The 22,110-nt window shown below is 50.6% G+C and overlaps 1 protein-coding gene across 1 annotated transcript in view; it reads left to right on the top strand.

The window, feature by feature from the left end:
• Window positions 1-7,587: 7,587 nt before the first annotated feature.
• BPIFB4 (BPI fold containing family B member 4) overlaps window positions 7,588-22,110 on the top strand; it is a 29,659-nt gene continuing 15,136 nt past the window's right edge. The window contains exons 1-9 of the mRNA XM_047770328.1: window positions 7,588-7,693; window positions 8,648-8,710; window positions 9,377-9,896; window positions 11,595-11,699; window positions 12,433-12,576; window positions 17,797-17,860; window positions 18,330-18,390; window positions 19,407-19,498; window positions 21,330-21,533. Of these exons, the coding sequence (XP_047626284.1) occupies window positions 7,588-7,693; window positions 8,648-8,710; window positions 9,377-9,896; window positions 11,595-11,699; window positions 12,433-12,576; window positions 17,797-17,860; window positions 18,330-18,390; window positions 19,407-19,498; window positions 21,330-21,533 (1,359 nt within the window). The remainder of the gene's footprint in view (window positions 7,694-8,647; window positions 8,711-9,376; window positions 9,897-11,594; window positions 11,700-12,432; window positions 12,577-17,796; window positions 17,861-18,329; window positions 18,391-19,406; window positions 19,499-21,329; window positions 21,534-22,110) is intronic.

The following is a 22,110-nucleotide window of genomic DNA, read 5'->3' as shown; positions in this document are numbered from 1 at the left end:
GGTGTCTTCCCTGGCTCTGGGCAGAGCCCCTGGGAGGCAAGGGGACTTGGGGCCTATCGCTGTAGCTTCATGTCCCAAACTTAGCTGTTCAGCTGGGCAGGCTCTGTGTCTTTTCCCTGCCTTTTCCCTGCCTCTGCCTCGAGCACCCTGTGTCCCCCCAACCCCTTCTCCCCTCCCCTCCCTTCCCCTCCTCTATTTTTCTAAATACTTCCATCTTTCACCCTGTCTCTCCAAGTCTGTCTGAATCTGTGTCTGTCTCTGTCTCTCTGACTTTGGGATACTTCTCAGAAGTGATGTCTGAGCTGAATTTTGAAGGGTGAATTGGAGTTTTCCAGGGAGAGAAGGAGCCAGCATTCCAGGAAGGAAAGATGAGTGAGGCCCGGTGTCACCCTGGAGGGATTATTACCTGATTGACACACTTCAGGAGAGAGCTCAGAGCAAAGCCATGCTGGACTTCCCCATGGCTCACATCACAAAGTCACAGCGAATGTACTAGGTGCGGGCAGGGAAATTGATGCCAGAGGGCAGCCTGACTGGCCCAAGGCCACACAGTGTCAGAGCTGGAATGGGAAACCGGGGCTTCTGCCTCTTTCTCCTGGGCCCCTTTCTGCTACTCAAGATGGGCCTGCATGGTTTTGGAGAATGGCCCCAGTTGGTACTTATGAGTGAAAAGGTGTCAGTGAAGTTTTCGGAACTGGCTCAGAGGAGTTGAGGGGGCAGAGGAGAACTGGAATCCATCTTGAGGTTTACCCACCGGTAGGAATGATCCTGTGACCATCTTTCCATCCATCCACCCATCCACCCATCCATCCATCCATCCACATACCCCTCCATCCATCCATCCATCCAACCATTCACACACCCATCCATCCATCCATCTACGCTTCTACCTATTCTTCCTCTGCCCTTCCCTTCTTTCCTCCTTCCTTCCCATCCACCCTAAAATTATTGGCACCTACTACAGGCCAGGCCCAGTGCTGAGTGACATGTTGGGATTTATCTTTGACTCCTTCTCACTTTCAGTGTCTCTCGACTCCCACCCACAGCAATTCAGTGATTAAATTAGTGGCTCAAGTTAAGTGCCTTTGTTCAAATCCCACCCCAGCTGCCAACTAGCCATGTGGCCTTGGCAAGTCTTTTAATCTCAGACTCTTGCTTTTTTCATCAGTAATTTTGGGATGATAATAATAAGCATTTAATTTTTTTTTATTAAAGTGTGGTCGATTTACAATATTGTGCTAATTTCTGCTGTATAGCAAGAAATATACAATAAGGTTTTGAGGTTTAACCAGCCCATAGGATGGTGACTCACCCCTAAGAAGCCCTCCGTGCCTGTCAGCTCGTGTTACGGCTGCATTATTCTACCTCCTCATCCTGCCTTCATCTGTTCCCGATTCTCCACCCAAAGCCCAGCACACCCTCTTCATCTCTCACGAGGACCACATCCGCCCCTCCCTGTCCTTACACACTCTCCCATTCCGTCCTCCTTCTGCCCATCCTTGACCTCAACTGGCAGACCTTCCCTGGCCGGATTCTCACTGCCAACAGGAAATCATCCCCACTCCCAGGTTTGACATTCGAGGCTGCCCAGATGTGGTCTCTGCCAATCCTCCTGGAGCATGGAGGGAGCAGAGCTGTCCGTGCGCCTCAGGCTCTTCATCTATGAAATGGGAATCCTCTGGGCTCACTCAGAGGTCGCTTGAGGATTAAATGAGGCAGTCCCTGTAACGTAAGAAGAGTGCCTCCAGCCTCACATGCTGGGTGAGGCAGGGTCTGTTACCATGTTCCCTGCCCAGGATTGTCACCGCCGCATCCTGTTCTCTCACTTGATCGAGAGCTCCACAAGGTCAGGGACAGCCTCTGTTCACCGTGGCGCATCCTGCGGCTGCACAGAGTACCGCTGGGAGAAGCTAACCTCTGTCGAGCATGTACTGTATACCGCACACTGTGTTAGATGCTTAGATCCCTTTGCTCATTTGATCTTTGTAGTGACCACAATCGGTGGGTAGTATCACCCTGTGTTACATATGAGGAGACTGAGGCTCAGAGAAACGGAACTGGACAGCCCCTAAGTGGCAGAGCCAGAATTGGAACGAGATTCTTCTTACCCTAATTCCAAAGCCTGGGCTTTTCACTGCTGTGAAAGTAATACTTGCTGCCTTCACTGCATGCTTACTAAGTGCCAGATGCTGTTCTAAGTGCTTTGGATATGTTGTGTCGACTCCTTGAATCAACCCCACTTTGTAGAAACCAATTTTATCTTCATGCTAGAGTTGAGGGAACTGAGGCACAGAGAGGTTAAGAGACTTGTCCAAGGCACACAGTTAGGAAGTGATGAGGTTAGAACTCAAACCCAGGCCCCTTGACTCCAGAGCCCAGGCTCTGAACCCCGCTCTTAGGGTGAGGAGTGAAACAGGATGGGCAGGAAGCCCCCTTGCTGGGCAGCCCCCTGCAGGCCTAGTGAGCTTCTGAGGGGGACAAGGGCTGAATGGAGGGGTTGGTAGTAGGGCTGGTTCTGTTTCCTGGTCCCGACAGCCCCCCTGCATGAACCCCCAGTGTGGCCCCCTACAAGGCTGAGTCACCTCCTAGGGCCTGTTCCCTCCAGCTCCAGACAAAGGTGCCTTTTGGACACTAAGCCCAGGTGATCTCCCTGGCGCCAGGACTACTCTAATCCTCTCGGGCCCCAGGGGGCAGGCCAGCCTTATGGCCACCAGGACCTGGCAGGTCTCAGGGGGCTGAAGATGGGCACAGAGTCTCTGGTGACTGACAATAACTACCATCGAGTGTGCACCGCCCTCTGCAGTTTACGGTGGGAGTTGATCCGCATCCTGCTGTTGAGGAGGGCCAGGTGGGGAAGCCAGAGTTGCTTTCTCTGCATTGTATTTCAGTTTTAAGAGGTGATATTTTTTGTTTAACAAGCATTCATATCCCACTTAGTGCCAGGCAATGGGGAAATAAAAATAGGGGCTTACTGAGCCCCCACGAGGCTCCAAGTGTGTTCCAAATCCTTCCTCTGTTGTTTTGGTTTGGTTTTTGGTTTTGGTTTTTGGCCACACTTGCAGCATGTGAAAGTTCTGGGGCCAGGGATGGAACCTGTGCCACAGCAGAACCCCTAGCCACAGAAGTGACAACCTTAACTACACTGAGCCACCAGGGAATTCCTAGATGTTTCCTTTGTAATCCTTGAAACTCTACTAGGGAGGTGTGTTTATGCCCATTTCTCAGCTGGCCAGACTGAGGCTCTGGAGGAGAAGGGATTGTCCAGGGCTGAGAGGGCACATGGGATGTGGGAACATAGGCGTGTGGCTCTTGGGGTCCCTGCCCAGAGCCCTTCTAGCCCCTACAGATGATGAGGTGGTCCAGGGCCAGATCTCAAGCACACCCACACACCCCTAACAGCTTTCACAGACTTTCTGCCATGCGGAGCCAGCAGAAACCCGGGATGTTAGGATAAAAATGCACCCTGACTGTGTGCCGGGCTTGTTCTCAGCATTTTGCATAGATGAGTCATTTGACTCACAACATTCTTCTGAGGCCAGGGTGTTCTGGTCACCAGCTCAGAACCAAAGAAACAAGTTTGGAGAGAGCTGGCAGCAGAATTCAAACCTAGCACCCAGCTCCAAAGCCTGTTCCATTAATATACCCACAGCAGTTGGGGAAACTGAGTCCCAGAGAGGGGCTGGTCCAGGGACCAGCGTTGGCATGGATGAGTCTGGCAGACCTTGACATCAGCCATGCCTGCCTTCTGAGCCCCTACCTCCCCTGGGGAGTCGGAGAGGAAGCACCTCTCTACAGAGTTCAGGGGAACACACATGAGTCCCCAGCCTGGCTTGAGAATAGTTCTTGGTGGGGAGAGAGAAATGCCCCCACACCCTGTAGGAGTTCTCAGATGGGCCTGGTGGGGCCGGGAGGAGGTGGCATCAATTAAACTTAGAGGTAGGACCTAGGCTGGGGCCAGGGGATGAGAAGCAAGGAGGCCTCAGAGAGCTCCCCAGCTGGTGTGGATGAAGCAAGAGCATTCATCATTCATTCATTCATTCATTCATTTGCTACATCGGCATGTGCACCTGTGCCGGGCTAGGAGTAGGGCACAGGCTTGGTTTGCTCAAAGCAATGCCATCTCAGTTGTGGAGTGCAGAGGGCCTTGGGTGGTCTGAAGGATGGGTCAGAGTTGAGAGTTGTCACAGAAAGCTTTCCAGAGCCTCTGGCATGTCTGCACTCATGTGACTAAGTGTAGAGTCTGGAGAAGGGTGGTCTGTGGCAGACATGGCATGTGCAAAGGTCCGGAGGCAGGGAGGCTTGGGCAGGGGGTTGGTGATGGGGAGGGGGCGACACTGAGTGTAGAGGGCGGATCTGCCCTAGAGGTCAAGGAAGAAGTCTGGGCTGTGTCCCAGCAGGTCTCGGAGGGGCAGTAGCTGCCTCTGAGGGGTGAGAGCAGACACTGACTAGGAAAGGACAGGAGAGAACATTCTAGGGTGAAGAAAATGCTCTATATTAAGATAGGGGTACAGGCTACATGTTGTGTAACATGGTCAAAATTCAACCAATAAACAAAACATTTGTATATTTCACCATATGTAAATTTTACATCTAAAGAAAAGAATCACATTGGTATATATGTTGAAGTGTTTAGAGAGAAAAGGACTCTTAACTGCAAGGTTTTTTTTTTCTTTTTGTCTTTTCTAGGGCCGCTTCCATGGCACATGGAAGTTCCCAGGCTAGGGGTCTAATCAGAGCTGTAGCCGCCAGCCTACGCCACTGCCACAGCCACACAGGATCCGAGACACGTCTGTAACCTACAACACGGCAATGCTGGATCCTTAACACACTGAGCAAGGCCAGGGATCGAACCCACAGCCTCATGGTTCCTTGTTGGATTCGTTAACCACTGAGCTACGATGGGAACTCCCAACTGCACGTTTTTTTTAAAATTGAAGTATAGTTGATGTACATGCTGTGCCAATGTCTGCTCTATAGCAAAACGACTCAATTATACTTTTAAATACATCTTTTTAATATTCTTTTCCATTATGGTCTATCTCAGGAAATTGGATATAATTCCCTGTGCTCTGCAGGAGGACCTTGTTGTAACTGCAACTTACTTTGAAATGTATCTTTTAGAAAGATGGATTAATGGATGAACAGGTGGAGAATAAAACGAGGGTAACAAAACATTAATGGTAGAAGTGGCTGGTGGGTGTCAGAGGACAAGTCTATGGGTGTTTGCGGTACAGTTCTTTCAACTTCGCTGTATGTGTGGACATTTCATAATGAAATAGTGGGAGAAAACCTTCTGCAGGTCAAAAGAAGCCTGTCTAGCTGTTCTCTTTGCACCTGCCCCAAGCTTGAAGGGTCAAACCCATATCCATCTCCCTGAACCCTCAAATCAGTCTTATGAGGCAGGTATTAACCCACTTAACAGAAGGAGATACATAATGAAAGGTAAGAGGAGGTGGCTGGCCCAAGGTCTCAGTCAGGCAGTGAGTTCAGGGTTGAGCAAGGTCTGCACCTGGGTCAGCCTGATGCTAAGTCTGGTCCAGGCACACGTTGTCGGCCCCGGCCATTGAGAATGGGCAGTGCCTGCTTTCGAGCTGGAAACTAGATGCATCTGGGGATGCCTCCACTTCCCCCATCTGGGGGCCTTAGCTGGGGTCTCCAGGAATGAGCCCAAACCCGGGGCTGATAAGCCCCAGCTCGTGTGACAGCATCCGGGGCTGAACGCATTTCTCAGAATTAGCCACAAACCACAAACCCTTGTGGTTTTGGGTCTCAACGCCCAATTTGCAGAGCAAATCTGGATTCCGGTGTCTTGTAATTACATGGTGTTTCCCTCCCTGGGTCCAGGATCAGACTCCGGCTGCTATATAAGACCTGCCTCTAACCAGATTTAGCCAAAAGCAGGGGCCCCGTGAACGGGACCTCTCGAGACTGAGCTGCAGGGACCTCCCGGGGGTAAGGACGAGCCCCCTCCCTCTTCAATGTCCGGGCAGGGGGAGGCTGAGGCCTGGGGAGGTAACGAGGAATGTCCCAGCCTGGGACTGCCTGGTCACTCTTTTCTGAGCCTCAGTTATCTTGCTGGCAACATGGGCATAGTCAGGAGAGCCTCTCAGGGATCAACGAGTCTCTATAATTACCTGGGTGAACAGAGCTGCACTCATCTTCCCCAAGGATCTTGAGTACCTGGGGCCTTTGCTGCCCCCCTGAGATTCCTCAGCTGCTTGCTGATGTCAGAAATCCCTCCACTGATGCTCATCTTTTAAACAAAAGTTGATAATCCTTTCTGAACACAGAACTCTCTGGGCAGTGGGGTTAGGAACGAGGTGAGGAAACCAGTGGGGAGAGAATCCTCTTGAACACAGTAGCCCTTGATATTCTGGTATAAGTAAGTGGCTCTGAGACTCTCCTGGGAGCAGATAAAAGAGAGGAAATAACCCCGGGGCTTTGTGAATTTTAAGGAGGTGGGGGCAGGGGAAACGGAAGAGGGTGCATAAGCAGAGGAAGCTGAAGTAACAGTTTCGCAGTGTGGCCCAGATGGGAGGCCGTGCCCTACTCTGATTCTCTGAGGCCGGCGAATGGGCAGACTGAGCCCAGTGGAGTGAGAGAAGTGGGCGAGGGCTTGGAGGCAGTAAAAATAAATTTCCTGGAGGTTGACCTGCTCAACCCCAAATGCATGCTTCACCCCTTCCATCTCACAATACGTCACACCCACTTCTTAAGGGTCTCAAATAATACTTCCCAAACAATAGCTACTGTTTATTGAGTGCTGTGTACCCATTGTGATGTGCTGGTGACTAGGAAGCCATGGTTTGAAAACGTCGTCTCTTGCCTAAAGATTGCAACCCGCAGAGCTCTGATCTGGAGCCCTTAACCTTAACTACACAGTGTAGAACTGTCTCCTCTGAAGAGGTGGGAAAGGGTATTCGCTGGCTGGATGCATGCATGGAAGTGTGGCCAGATGAATGTGTGGACAGGTGGATGGGTTGATGGAAGGATATATGGATGAAAGATGTACGGAAGGAAGGATGTAGATGAATGGACATATCACTGGCTTTCTGGCTTGTTAGATCACAGATAAAGGATGCACAGATAGGAAGAAAAATGGATAGATGAATGGATAGATGGATGGATGGGTGAGTGGAAGAATGCATGGGTGAATAGATGGGCAGATTTTTCCAGAAATCTCTGGAGATATTTCCCCAGAGCCTACCTTCCACTAATTTGCTAATTTGGTTGGAATCCCCATTACTCCTTTCTCTTCCTGAGACTTCATTTGGAAATTTTCATCTCGGGACATAATAAAACATCTATGCAGTGGGACAGTTTGGTTAACGGGTCTGCTCTGTGCCTCCAGATTCATTGCAATTTGAAAAAACTCAGAAGGTGGTATCAGGAACTCTGGACCTGCCCCATGTGGGACCTTGGGTCCTTTCCCCTGTCTCTGGGCCCACATGATCTTGGTGTGACTCTTGGCAGGTTGTGTGTGTGTGTGTGTGTGGGGGGGGGGGTTATAACTTCCTGGCCAGGGTGGTGACACCCAGCTATGGCCCTAGTATGCACTGTCTCCTTAGCAGAGAAGCTAGTGCCAGCATGTGGACGGCGTGGTGTGTGGCTGCTCTATCCGTGGCGGCTGTGTGTGGCATCCCTCAAGAAGCCAACACTGTCCTCAGGGTTACCAAAGATGTGCTGAGCAATGGTGAGTCCAGCCCTGCAGGGGGCTGGGGGATGGCATGGGGTGGGTGGGGAAGTCCAGCCAACTCTGAAGTTCCCAGGGATTCTCTCCCTCACTGGCAGATTCTACATCAGATGGATGGGTGACGCCTCTCTGGGCCTCAGTTTCCCCTTTTTCTTTCTTTCTATCACTTCCTGAACACCCGCCATGGGCCAAACACCATGCTGGGGACTTTGTGCTTGAGGCTATAGAAAGCGGTGGTTAAGAGCTTGGATCCTAGAGTCAGCCTCCCTGGGGTTCAGATACTGACTGTGTGACTTTAAGCCCATGACTTGAATTCTCTGAGCCTCAGTGTTCTCATCTGCAAAGAAGGTGTCATTTGGTCCCCATCTCAGAAGAGTGAGATGAGAAAACTCTTTGAAAACTTAGCACTGTTCTTGGTTCATAGAAGGCCCTCAAAAGTGGGAGCTGTCATTGATCCTGCCTCCAAGGCTCGGGACCTCACTTTCGTGATCTGGCAAATGAGGACACTTTCCCTGCCCCAATTCCTATCCAAGGCTTATCATGAGAATGAAAAAATAAGGTTATTTCTTAAGTGTCACAGGTTTCAATTTCTTTATCCATCAAATGGGGATAAGAATTCTGGCCTTGACTATTTGTCAGGAATCAGTTCGCTTAATACATGAGGAAGTAGATTTTTTTAAACTGTAAAGTATGGAACTCTTGGAAGGGAGGGAGGATTAAGAAGAAAATCTACCCACGTTTGTCTGGATGCTGTCAAAATCCAGCACAAGAGATCAAAGCCAGCAGCTAATGAGCCCCCTGGGATGTGAAGTTGGTCTGGAGGCGTCCTTCCATTCGACCTTGGCATTTGACCCATGGGAAGAGGGGGACCTAGAGACCTGAGCCATGCAGGGTGGCAGTGCCTGGGGGTTGCGGGGGGGGGGGCACCTAACTGAGACTTTTGCTTCTCCGCAGCCATCTCGGGCACCCTGCAGCAAAGTGATGCTCTCCGCTCGGCCCTGAGAGAGGTGCCCATGGGTAAAGCTGGTGGTGATGGTGGTGGGCCTCTCCTGGGGGGTCTGCTTGGTGGAAGTGGAGGTGGAAGTGGCGGGGGAGGTGGCCTTCTGGGGGGCCTGCTTGGTGGCGGGAGTGGAGGGGGTGGTGGTGACCTGTTGGGCGGAGTTGGAGGAGGCTTACTGGGAGGCAGTAGCAGTGATGGTGGGGGGCTGCTGGGTGGTAGTGGTGGGGGGCTGCTGGGTGGTAGTGGTGGGGGACTGCTGGGTGGTAGTGGTGGGGGACTGCTGGGTGGTAGTGGTGGGGGGCTTCTGGGTGGTAGTGGTGGGGGGCTGCTGGGTGGTAGTGGGGGGCTCTTGGGTGGTGAGAGTAGCAGTGGTGGGAGGGGACTGGGCAGTGGAAGCCACAGTAGTGGGGGGCTGTTGGGTGGCAGTGGTGGCGGGCTGTTGGGTGGTGGAGGCCACAGTGGTGGGGGGCTGTTGGGTGGCAGTGGTGGCGGGCTGTTGGGTGGTGGAGGCCACAGTGGTGGGGGGCTGCTGGGTGGCAGTGGTGGCGGGCTTTTGGGTGGTGGAGGCCACAGTGGTGGGGGGCTGCTGGGTGGCAGTGGTGGCGGTCTCTTGGGCGGTGGTGGTCTTTTGGGTGGTGGCCGGCACCATTACGATGACTACAGACGCGCTGAATTCCCTCGAGGTGTCGGCGGCGTTCCCTACAATGACTTCCACGTTCGAGAACCGCCCCCAAAATATACCAATGGCAAGCAGCTCGGGGGTAATTACAAGTATGGTCACATTGAGGCCAATGACAACACTGCTCAGCTGGGGGGCAAATACCGCTATGGTGAGATCGTTGAGTCTGATGGAAGCATCAGGGACCTCCGACATAGCAACTACCGCAGCGCTGAGAGTGCACACGGCAGCCACCGGGACCACGGGCGGTTCAGGTCAGCTGAAGGTGCACCAACCATGGGCCGACTTCGCCGGCGAGAGCTGCGGCCTGGAGAGCTCCCCCCCGGTGTCGCCACAGGGGCCCTGGGCCCAGGCGGTTTGCTGGGCACTGGGGGCATGCTGGCAGCCGACGGCATCCTATCGGGCCAAGGCGGCCTGCTTGGCGGAGGTGGTCTCCTTGGTGATGGAGGACTTCTCGGAGGAGGGGGCGTCCTGGGTGTGCTCGGCGAGGGCGGCATCCTCAGCACCGTGCAGGGCATCACAGGGTAAGGAGGGGCCAGGCTCTCCTATCCAGCTCCCTGATGAACCACCAAACAGGGGTGCTCACCCCCAGAAGACTGGAGTTGGAAAGGGACAGTCTTCAGCGCCCCATGCACTTGAGGGCCTGGCCTCAGAATTGGATATCTTGAGCCCCAAGTTGCATGGTTTGGGGTCTTGTCATTAAATAGTCCTGAATTTAAATCCCAAGTGCAACCTTTTTTTTAAATTATTTATTATTATTTTTTTCCCACTGTACAGCAAGGGGGTCAGGTTATCCTTACGTGTATACATTACAATTACATTTTTCCCCCAGCCTTTCTTCTGTTGCAACATGAGTATCTAGACAAAGTTCTCAATGCTATTCAGCAGGATCTCCTTGTAAATCTATTCTAAGTTGTGTCTGATAAGCCCAAGCTCCCGATCCCTCCCACTCCCTCCCCCTCCCATCAGGCAGCCACAAGTCTCTTCTCCAAGTCCATGATTTTCTTTTCTGAGGAGATGTTCATTTGTGCTGGATATTAGATTCCAGTTATAAGTGATATCATATGGTATTTGTCTTTGTCTTTCTGGCTCATTTCACTCAGGATGAGATTCTCTAGCTCCATCCATGTTGCTGCAAATGGCATTATGTCATTCTTTTTGATGGCTGAGTAGTATTCCATTGTGTATACATACCACTTCTTCCGAATCCAATCCTCTGTCGATGGACATTTGGGTTGTTTCCATGTCTTGGCTATTGTGAATAGTGCTGCAATGAACAGGCGGGTGCACGTGTCTCTTTTAAGTAGAGTTTTGTCCGGATATCTGCCCAAGAGTGGGATTGCGGGGTCATATGGAAGTTCTATGTATAGATTTCTAAGGTATCTCCAAACTGTTTTCCATAGTGGCAGTACCAGTTTCCATTCCCACCAACAGTGTAGGAGGGTTCCCTTTTCTCCACACCCCCTCCAGCCAAGTGCAACCTTTTATATTACTCTGACTTTGGGCCATTCTTCTCCTCTCTCTGAGTCTTGGTTTCCTCCTCTGTAGAATGGTCATAGCAATACAGTCTAGGTGGAAAAAATCCAAGGGTATAAAATCACACCTAGGAGGATGCCTAGCCGCCTCCTCATATTCACTATTTAATTCAACGAATATTTAGAGCCCCTACTATGTGTGGGGCGCTTGTTGGCACTGGGGACAACCTCATGGTTATCCAAGAAAAGACACATCTTTTGTCCCCTTGGAGCTTGCAGGCTGGTGGGTAGATGACATTAATAAGAGAAGCCTGGAAACGTACAATTACCACAGTGCTGGGAAGTTCATGGAGAAATGAGGATGTGTAGAGTCAATCAGGGGAGGCTTCCTGGAGGAAGAGGACCCAGAGCTGACATCAAAAGAATGTGTAGGAGGGAACCAGGCAAAGAGCGTCAAGGACAGACAGAAGGAATAGCATCTTTACATGAAAAACAATTGCAGAGGGAATACATGGAAGTGAACACAGTGGGCTCCAGGAAGTGGGAGTACGGGGCACGGCTTTTTTTTTTTTTTTTTGCCTTTAACTTCTCCTGTGTTTTCCAAGTTCTATCCATGAACCTCAGGTCTTTTTACAGTGGGAGGAATGAATGGGGGGCAGAGGAAGGGGTGTAGGGAGGAAGGTTCTGAGTGATTGGGGAGGCAGGCATGGGTGTGGACGCCCACTCACTGCTCTCGATCCTGTGCAGGCTGCGCATCGTGGAGCTCACCCTCCCTCGGGTGTCTGTGCGGCTCCTGCCGGGCGTGGGCGTCTACCTGAGCCTGTACACTCGTGTGGCCATCAACGGGAAGAGGTGTGTGTCCCTGGCCCTGGAAGGGCCCCTGCCACTCTACTTCCTGGCTGAGGGATTTGGGGTGGGTCACCTCCCCCCTTTGTAATGTGGGGACCAAAAGACCTAATGTGTCACCAGCACATGCATGGCTTATACCTTTGGGCTCAGATCATCTCCTGAGCAGTCAACAGTGATGGCAGCCTGGGTGGTGGTTAAGATCTGCAAGGCTGGATGGAGCCAGAGGCCGGCCTGGGTTCGAATCCAGACTCTCTCTTTTAATCTCTGTGACCTTGGGCTGGTCCTCCTAATGTCACAGAACCTTAGTATCTTCATCGGCGATGGGCGTAATAAGACAGGTGGCTTTTCAGGTGGCTGTGGCCACAGTGAGGGAAGGCTGGCAAAGGCCTCCCTGGATAGTGCCTGCACGTGGTTGGTGCTCATTCGAGGACTCCAGAGGGTGGATTTTGCATCGATTTATCCCCATGGGACAAGGTCATCTCTACAAAGCTAGGTGATAGGGTGATCACCTTGGAAACCAGAATTTACACCTGAGGTTCATTTATGGACCCCTGTCCCCAGCCTTTGAAGCTCTCGTATGATGACTTGAGGGGCCACGAAGCCTTCTGGTTTGTGACATAAGCAGGCAGCATAGTAGATGGGGTGGAAGGGACAGCCAGGGAAAAAGCCAAGGTGTGAGGGTGGTTTTTTTTGGGGGGGTGACCCACTGTCTCCCTGGTTCCATGGTCTCTTCCAGTCTTATTGGCTTCCTGGACATCGCCGTGGAAGTGAACATCACGGCCAAGGTCCGGCTGACCATGGACCGCACGGGTTACCCGCGTCTGGTTATTGAGCGATGTGACACCCTCCTGGGAGGCATCAAAGTCAGACTGCTGCGAGGGTGAGTACCAGCGGGCAGTGGCATGCCTTGGGGGGTGATAGAGTGGTCTGTCAGTCAAATCAGATGTTGAGAACAGAGGTTCTGGAAGCAGCCTGGGTTTCAAACTCCTCAGCTTCACTATTCTCTTGCTGGGTGACTCTGTTGCCCTCTCTGAGCTCCATTTTCTTTGTCTGTGAAATGGCAGTAATGTTTTCCCCCTTTGGAACTAAGATCATGCATGTAAAACACTTAATGAAGAACCTGACACATTTTGAGAGTTTATGAGTATATGTCTTACAGGAGTTTTGTGTCCATTTGTCTCCCAGCTCACAGGGAGACTTCCCAGTTGCTTCTGTTCAATACGCCCTTGCTCAGGTGGTGAGTTTTTTCTATTACACACTCCCCACAAGGTGGCCAAGTCCTCACCCTCTGTCCAGAGAGGTTTTAAGTGTCCGTATATTGAGTAGAGCAGAAATTTGCATGACATTGTAAGGCAACTATACTTTAATTTTTAAAAGTAAGAAGATAATAATAAGTCTTCTAACCTATGGGGGGAAAGTGTCTGCATATTGACTGATATGCTGTCCCCAGGTGATGGTCTAAGACGAGGGCACAACAGGGCAGCTCGGAGCTGAGTCCCTTTCTCGTCGCTCCCTGGCCCTCATCCTGGGAGACCCTCGTCCTGCTCCTCTCTTTGAGGACCCTGCTCCTTCCCTTCCTGTCTCACCAGTTTCTTGCCCCCCGGTTCCCTCAATCGTCATCTCGTCCAGACCGTGGAATCAGAAAACACATTGTGTAACTTGAACCCTAAATTTCTGACTCCTCTGGGCTTCTCTGAGTCATTGTTTCTCCTCCAGGAGTAGGATTGCTGGATCATATGGTAACTTTATTTTTAGTTTTGAGAACAGAACCTTCGTACTGTTCTCCATAGCGGCTGCACCAATTTACATTCGTACCAATAGTGTGGGAGGGTTCCCTTTTCTCCACATCCTCTCCAGAATTGGTTATTCGTAGACTTCTTTTTTTGGCTACATCCAGGGCATGCAGGAGTTCTGGGGCCAGTGATCAAACCCACCCCAGAGCAGTGACCCAAGCCACAGCAGTGACAATACCAGATCCTTACCCTGCTGAGCCACCAGGGAACTCTTCTTTGTGGACTTTTTAATGATGGCCATTCTGACGGGTAGAAACCTGACAGATTTTTATTTATTTATTTATTTATTTTGTCTTTTTGCCTTTTCTAGGGCCGCACCTGCAGCGTATGGAGGTTCCGAGGCTAGGGGTCTAATCGGAGCTGTAGCTGCTGGCCTACGCCACAGCCACAGCAACGCCAGATCGGCCACAACCTACACCACAGCTCACGGCAATGCTGGATCCTTAACCCACTGAGCAAGGCCAGGGGTTGAACCCGCAACCCCTTGGTTCCTAGTCGGATTTGTTAACCACTGAGCCACGACGGGAACTCTGAAAGATTTTTAAATTTTATTTTATTGGTATACAGTTGACTTACAATGTTGCATGAGTTTCAGGTGTACAGCAAGGTGAATTAGTTATACGTATAAATATATCCAATTCTTTTTTTTCCCATATAGGTTATTACAAACTATTGCGTAGGTTTTCCTGTGCTACACAGTAGGTTCTTATTAGCCGTCTATTTTATACAATACTGTGAATATATTATTCTCACCCTCCCAACCCCTCCCTGCAATGGAAACCTTACAGATTTTTAATCCACCTTTTCATGAGGAAATATATCAGCTAGTATATGGTTCAAAAATACTAAATGATAAAAAGGAGTTGGTAGTTGCAAACTATTACGTTTAGCATGGATAAGCAATGAAGTCCTGCTGTAGAGCACAGGGAACTATATCCAATCACTGTGATAGAACACGATAGAAGATAATAAGAGAAAAAGAATATATATGTATGACTGGGTCACTTTGCTCTATGGCAGAAATTGACAGAACATTGTAAATCAACTATAATAAAAATTTTTTTAAAAATAAAAAATATTAAATGGTAAAAAGGCACAGCCCCCCTCCCATCTCCCATCTCCCATCTCCCATCTCTCCGCGGAGCTCACCTCCGCGGTTTCTTGATTGTCCCTCCAATGTCTTTGTACAAATGAAGCAAACGTGAGTGTAGAGTCTCATCCTCTGCCATCATTTTAACACAAATGAGCACATGCTAGAAACACCGTTTTGCACTTTTCTCCCACGTTTTATTATTGGGAGAATCTTCTGTATCTCAACACAGAGAGTTTCCTTTCCTTTACCTTTTTTTTCTTTTTTTTATTACTCAAATGAATTTCTCACATCTGTAGTTGTATAATGATCATAATAATCTGATTTCACAGGATTTCCATCCCACAGCCCAAGCACATCCCCCCACCCCCCAAACTGTCTCCTCCGGAGACCGTAAGTTTTTCAATGTCTGTGAGTCAGCATCTGTTCTGCAAAGAAGTTCCATCTGTCCTTTTTTCAGATTCCACATGTCAGTGAAAGCATTTGGTGTTGGTGTCTCATTGTATGGCTGACTTCACTTAGCATGATAGTTTCTAGGTCCATCCATGTTGCTAAAAATGCCGGTATTTCGTTCCTTTTAATGGCTGAGTAATATTCCATTGTGTCTATGTACCACATCTTCTGGATCCACTCCTCTGTCGATGGACATTTAGGTTGTTTCCATGTCTTGGCTATTGTAAATAGTGCTGCAATGAACATTGGAGTACATGTGTCTTTGCAAGTCGTGGTTTTCTCTGGATAGATGCCCAGGAGTGGGATTGCTGGATCAAATGGTAGTTCTATTTTGAGTTTTCTGAGGAATCTCCATACTGCTTTCCACAGTGGTTGCACCAATTTACAATCCCACCAACAGTGTACTAGGGTTTCTTTTTCTCCACACCCTCTCCAGCACTTGTTTTTTGTAGACTTTTGGATGATGGCCATTCTGGCTGGTGTAAGGTGGTACCTCATAGTGGTTTTGATTTGCATTTCTCTAATAATGAGTGACGCTGAACATCTTTTCATGTGTTTCTCGGCCATCTGTATGTCTTCTTTGGAGAATTGTCTGTTTAGATCTTCTGCCCATTTTTGGATGGGGTTGTTTGTTTTTTTGGTATGGAGCTGCAGAAGGTGTTTATAACTTTTGGAGATTAATCCCTTGTCAGTTGATTCATTTGCAAAGATTTTCCTTTACCTTTTCACAGCTGCGTAATAAATAGCCCACTGTCCGATGAGCCAAGGCTGACTCGCCCCGCCCCCTAGTGTTGAGCATGGCAATTCGTCCAATCTGCTCGGACGGATGAGGCTACAATGAAGTCTTTTACATACGTCTTTTCACGTGTGGACCAGTGTGTCTGTTGGATAGCTTCCCGAGAGAAAACAATCTGTGCCCTGAACATACCCTGGTTAACTTCAAACTACTACCCCAAGGCCCGCGCGCGCGCGTGTGCGCGCGCACACACACACACACACACACACACACACACACACAGGTAAATAGGCATGTGCGTTCTCACGGGCCCTGTCGTCTAAGAAGAACTAGAACCAAGACAAGGCCCCTTGAGGTGAATCCACTTAAAAAGAAGAACGCAAGGAGTTCCCGCAGTGGCGCAATGGGTTAAGGTTTTGGCGTTGCCGTTGCCACAGCTGCGGTGCAGGTCAAAGCTGGGGCTCAGATTCCATCCCTGGCCCGGGAACTTTCGCATGCTTCGTGTGTGGCCGAAAAAGAAAAAAAAAAAAAGAGAGAGAGACCATAAAACATAGTAACCTTGAGAGGAAATGACCTAATTAGGACTTTATCTGAAGAAATTCTTCGCTTTGCCAGGCATTGGACAGTCAGCTACAACCTGGGGGTGGGGGCAGGGCACAGGCAGGGCAGAGGGGGACCGATTTCTAAGGCATCAGGCTGTCAGGGACACTTTTGTGTTAGGATAGTCGTGTTTCCCTCATTGTCTCGGGAAACAAATACTTGCAGTACATGTCCGTTTGTCTGTCCATTTAGGTGTCTTGTCTGTGCATTGATAGGTTCTTTCCTCCTTCACTGATTGGTTAGGAGAGTTAGTTTAGAGCTGGAGGATGGACTTAAGGACTTGCTCTGGGTCACTTCTTTGGAGCTCACTTTTCTTGTCTGTAGAATGGGTCCCGTTTCCCAATCTTTATTTATTTATTTATTTATTTATTTTTGGTCTTTTTTTTTTGTCTTTTTAGGGCCGCACCTGCAGCATATGGAGGTTCCCAGGCCAGGGGTCCAATCAGAGCTGCAGCCGCCGGTCTACACCAGAGCCACAACAACGTCAGATCCGAGCCGCGCCTGCAACCTACACACGGCTCACAGTAAAGCCAGATCGTTAACTCACTGAGTGAGGCCAGGGATCAAACCCACAACCTCATGGTTCCTAGGCGGACTGGTTTCTGCTGCACCATGACGGGAACTCCTCATTTCCCAATCTTTACAGCACCAAGACCTCAGTTTCTCTGGAGGACCAGTATTTCTCCTTCCCTCCCTTCCACATTTATTGAGCAACTACTACATAGTACACACCAGATACTGTACTGCATGCTTGGTGAAAGAAATGCATTCATTTTTCTCTTTGGGAAGACTACATAAAGTTGCAACAAAGAGTCCATTAGAAGAGTTTCCGTTTGGGGCTCGGTGGGTTAAGAAACCCGGCATTGTGTCCATGAGGATGTGGGTTTGATCCCTGGCTTGCTCAGTGGGTTAAGGATCCAGTGCTGCCACGAGCTCTGGGGTAGGTTGTAGATGTGGCTCGGATCTGGCGTCACTGTGGCTGTGGTATAGACTGGCAGCTGCAGGTCTGATTAGACCCCTAACCTGAAACGTCCATATGCCACAGGTGCAGCCCCCAAAAGAAAAAAAGAGTCCATCAGAGGAGCATGTACACAGAGGGAGAGATGTGTGCCATTAAAAATTAGGAACACCCCTGCCTGGACCAGGCCCATTGCAGAGCTCAAGGAGCATTTGTTTGTGCAATGAATAAATGAATATATGAATGAATGAATGTATGACTATATGAATGAATGAATGAATGAATGAAAAGCCAAGCCATTTGCCTGGGTAGCCTGTCCATCCAGGTCTAGGGCAAAAGTCCCCCATCTTTCTAGCCTTCAGGACAATTTTCCAGCACACAAGGGCTCTTGCTGTTCAGATAGCGCCTGGATGAGGCCATGAGTGTGGCCACTTGGCCAGCCTCTCCTCATCCTGCTCCTCTCTCCTCAGGCTTCTCCCCAACCTCGTGGACAATTTAGTAAACCGGGTCCTGGCCAACGTCCTCCCTGACTTGGTAAGAATGTAGCCTGGCACAGGGAGCTGGAAGCACAGATTTTCCCAGATGGAGGGGCCACAGTCCAGCCTCCATCCCCAGGGGTTGCTGGTGACCCAGAGGGATGGAGGGAGCCAGGGGGTTGGGATGTGTTGTTGGGGATCTGGGACAGGCCCTGAGGAACGTGGAGGGGCAGATTAGTGAAGGGATGAGGAGGTGAAGCTTGAGGATCACAGCGTTCTGTGTTTGAATCCCCGCTCTGGCACTTCGAAGCTGTATGACAAATCACATCAGCTCTCTGAGTCTCGGTTTTCCCAGCTGTAAAATGGGGATCAGGAGCAAGCCTTCCCCATAGGTTGGTGGGGAGGACAGCTCCAAGCACAGAGAGGCTGTCAGTACACATTTGCTGTCGTTGGTGTTATGATGTGTGCACCCCCCTCCCTCACCCTCTGCGCCATCACCAGAATGTCATGGCCTCTCTTCCCTACAGCTCTGCCCCATCGTGGACGTGGTGCTGGGTCTTGTCAACGATCAGCTGGGTCTTGTGGACTGTAAGTCCTTCCTGCTTCACTTTATTCAACTGACATCTACTAGCGCCTGATGTGGGTTCTGTCTTCGGAAGGTGCTAGGGTCACAGTCATGTCCGGGATGAGAGCCCAGGGCGGGGGAGGGCTGGGCAGCTGATGCTGGGGGAGAGGGGCTGTGTGGCCTTTCTACTTCTCCCCAAACATTCCCCCCAAGTCCCCAAGGGAGCATCTTCCCGCTTGGACCCAAGGGCACTACAGCTCTGGACTGGGTGTCGGGAGGCGGGGTGCAAGCCCTGGCTCTTCCGCAGGCAGCATGTGGACTTGGAGAGGCTCTTCCAAGTTCTTCATCCCTGCAGTGAGGGCATTGGCTGCACTCCCTAGAGAGACTGCAGAGTGACGAGCAATAAATTGGAGAGTGACAGACACCATGGATTACTGTCCTGGTCCTCAGACTCAGGCTCCAGCACTAGCCTTTGATCCAGGATGTCTGAGTGAACATTCCTGAAGGCAAGCCAGTCCCCTGTGGCTGTCCCGGCTGTGCACTCCATGATTCCAGGGACTTCCTTTCAGATGGACCACAACATAATGGTAGCACCAAGTTGTACAGTGCACAGCCTCTACACACGTACAGGCCTGGAAGAACCCAGAAGGTAGAGCTGTTCATTGCAAGAAGTCAGAGAAACACCAGATTCAATTAAGCACCACTGTGGAACCCTAAAACTTCTACTCTGGTGTACAGCACCTTACAGTTTCCAAAGCTTATCAATATGCAGGCTCTCATTGGTCCCCCCCATAGAGTCCAAGGAGTTCTTTTAAGCCTATTGTACGGAGGAGGAAACAGCTTCAGAGAGGTGCAGTATCTTGACTGAGATCACACAGCAAAGGAGAGGCAGAGCTGGGATTTGAACTTGGACCACTTGCTTTTTCCATGGTGTCTGGAGCTGGAACCCTGCCACCCCGCCCCCGCTCAGACCACAAGGAGGGTGTCTGGGTGGGTGAGGGGGAACTTCTTGTGATCCCCCCGCCACTTTTGCCTGCAGCTCTGATTCCTCTGGGGATACTGGGAAGCGTCCAGTACACCTTCTCCAGCCTCCCGCTTGTGACTGGGGAATTCCTGGAGCTGGACCTCAATGTGAGTGCCTGGGCTTCAGGGCGGGGGTGGGGGGTGCCCCTCTCCCCACAGGCAGAGGTATGAGGGAGAGTCCTCTAGGGCTGCTACTGAAGCTCTGGGAAGCAACAATTGAATAGGACCTTTTCTGATCAGATGAGGGTCTTCTAGAAGCTACGCTGGGAAACACAATCACAGCCAACATGTAGCGAGCGCGACTGTGTGCCAAGACATTTCCAGTGCTTTATGTAGATTAATCATATGATATAAGCACTCATTGAGAGAACTGAGGCACAGAGAAGTTAAGCCCCTTGGCAAAGGTCACACAGCTAATAAATGCAAACTTGGGCTCTGAAGCAGGCAATCTGGCTTCTAGTTACCAGAGCTGCTGCTATGGGCTTGGGTTTGCTGGAGGAGTGAATCTGGCTAATCATGTGCTGGTAATCATTAATAACTGTCTCTTCATGATTTTTTTTTTAAAAAAGTCCTGATTTGTAGTGTTCGCTGATTTCCAAGCTGTACATACTCCCACAATGGCCAATTTCGGGCTACTACCATGACTCACTAAACACGGGGTTGGGAAGAGATGCCTGGAATTGGCTCTCATGAGCTGGTGTGAGCCGGCTCGAGCACACCACTGAATCTGGCCATAACTGTGCACGGGTGTACACACATGTGTACTTCCCCTGTGCTGCCTCCCCGCCTCCTCCATCAGAGGCAGAACTACAGTGCCCTCCCACACTCTCAGGTACACGGAACACCGGTGCACACACATACTTGCACACCAAGCATATTCACAAACATATAGTTATTCATGAGAGAGTTCCCTGCTATGTGCCAGGATCTGGGTTGGGGCTGGAAGTGCAGTGGTGAACGTGACAAGATCTCTGATCTCAGGGAGCTGGCCATCTCTTAGAGGGAGGGGAGAGATCATCCAAGAATCCCTCAAACCAGCATTCAATTAGAGATCATGAGCTCTGTGAAAGAGGGTCCAGGCTATCAGACCCTAAAGAAAGGGGTGTGATTTACTCAGGGAAGTCACAGAGGGCTTCCTGGAGGAGGTAATGTTTGATCAAGATCAGCCAGATGAGTGGGCTGCAACAAAAGAAGGGTATGGGGGGAGTTCCTGTTGTGGTGCAGCTTTAATGAACCCGACCAGTCTCCATGAGAACAAGGGTTGATCCCTGGCCTCACTCAGTGGGTCAAGGATCCAGTGTTGCTGTGAACTGTGGTGTAGGTCGCTGACGTGGCTCAGATCCTGCATTCCTGTGGCTGTGGTGTAGGCCGGCAGGTGTAGCTCCAATTAGACCCCTAGCCTGGGAACTTCCATATGTTGCAAGGGGGGGGGGGCATCGGGGGAGAGAACAACCACGCGGTAGGGGTGCTGAGGCTGAACAAGGATGAACAAGGTCCTGGTGGCAGCACTGCAGAAGCAGGGGTTGAGGGCAGAGCGGCTCCAGATAAGGCAAACGCACCACGCCTCATAGACTAGGGAGAAAACCTGACCTTTAAAGAGCCAATACTCCAACATGTGTGTGCAGGGGCATAAACTTGCTAACTTGTTACTGCAGGGCTGGGGTGGGAGAGCCAGATCCATGTCATACCTGTATTTCAAATATATGCTGCTATTCCTTGGCTTAATTACAAGTGGTCAAAAAGCGGGAATGCGATTCCATCATGAGTCGAATGCATGGGGGTCATAAACCAAAGAGTCACCGAGAGGCTAAGACTCAGTGGGTTTAATCAAGGGAGGCCGCCTGCAGGCAGATGCGGCACCTCCCACCAGCCTTCCGCCCCTCCCCCACTCTTCTCCCTGCACTTCTCCCTGTAACCCCTCTCTTCTCTGCTCCCCCAGACTCTGGTTGGGGAGGCTGGCGGTGATCTCATCGACTATCCGCTGGGGCGGCCGGCCATGTCTCCCCGGCAGAAGATGCCAGAGTTGCCCCCCATGGGCGACAACACCAACTCCCAGCTGGCCATTTCTGCCAACTTCCTGGGCTCAGTGCTGACCCTCCTGCAGAAGCAAGGGGCTCTGGATATCGACATCACTGACGGCATGGTGAGTCTCAGCCCTGGGGTGCAGGTTGGGGAGGGGGTGCTGGCAGCCTCTGTAGTCCCCAGGGCCCTGGGGAGGTGGCTTTAAAGCGAAAACTGTGGGAGTTCCCGTTGTGGCTCAGCGGTAATGAACCCAAGTAGTATCCATGAGGTTGCGGGTTCGATTCCTGGACTCCCTCAGTGGGTTAAGAATCTGATGTTGCTGTGAGTTGTCGTGTAGGTCACAGATGTGGCTCAGATCCAGGGTTGCTGTGGCTGTGGTATAGGCTGGCAGCTGTAGCTCCAAGTGAACCCCTAGCCTGGGAACCTCCGTATTGCTGTGGGTTCGACCCCAAAACAACAAACAAACAACAAAACCACGGAAAACTGTGGACCATCCACCCCTGGACTCATGTGTATCAGTTATGTCTGCGTTACCAACGTGGGGTGACTGGGAGGGTTTTCAGTGATTCACAGATGCAACATGAAACAGCATCAAAAATCCCTCCCTATTCAATTTTATGCAGTTTTATTCCAATCAATTTTTAAAAGCATAATATAAATCTACATATCTGTATCTCATTATAAATGTTTAGAATCCT

This window comes from Phacochoerus africanus, chromosome 3, assembly GCF_016906955.1.
Source record: "Phacochoerus africanus isolate WHEZ1 chromosome 3, ROS_Pafr_v1, whole genome shotgun sequence".
NCBI classification, from domain to species: domain Eukaryota; kingdom Metazoa; phylum Chordata; class Mammalia; order Artiodactyla; family Suidae; genus Phacochoerus; species Phacochoerus africanus.
This window is presented reverse-complemented; position numbering and strand designations above follow the sequence as displayed.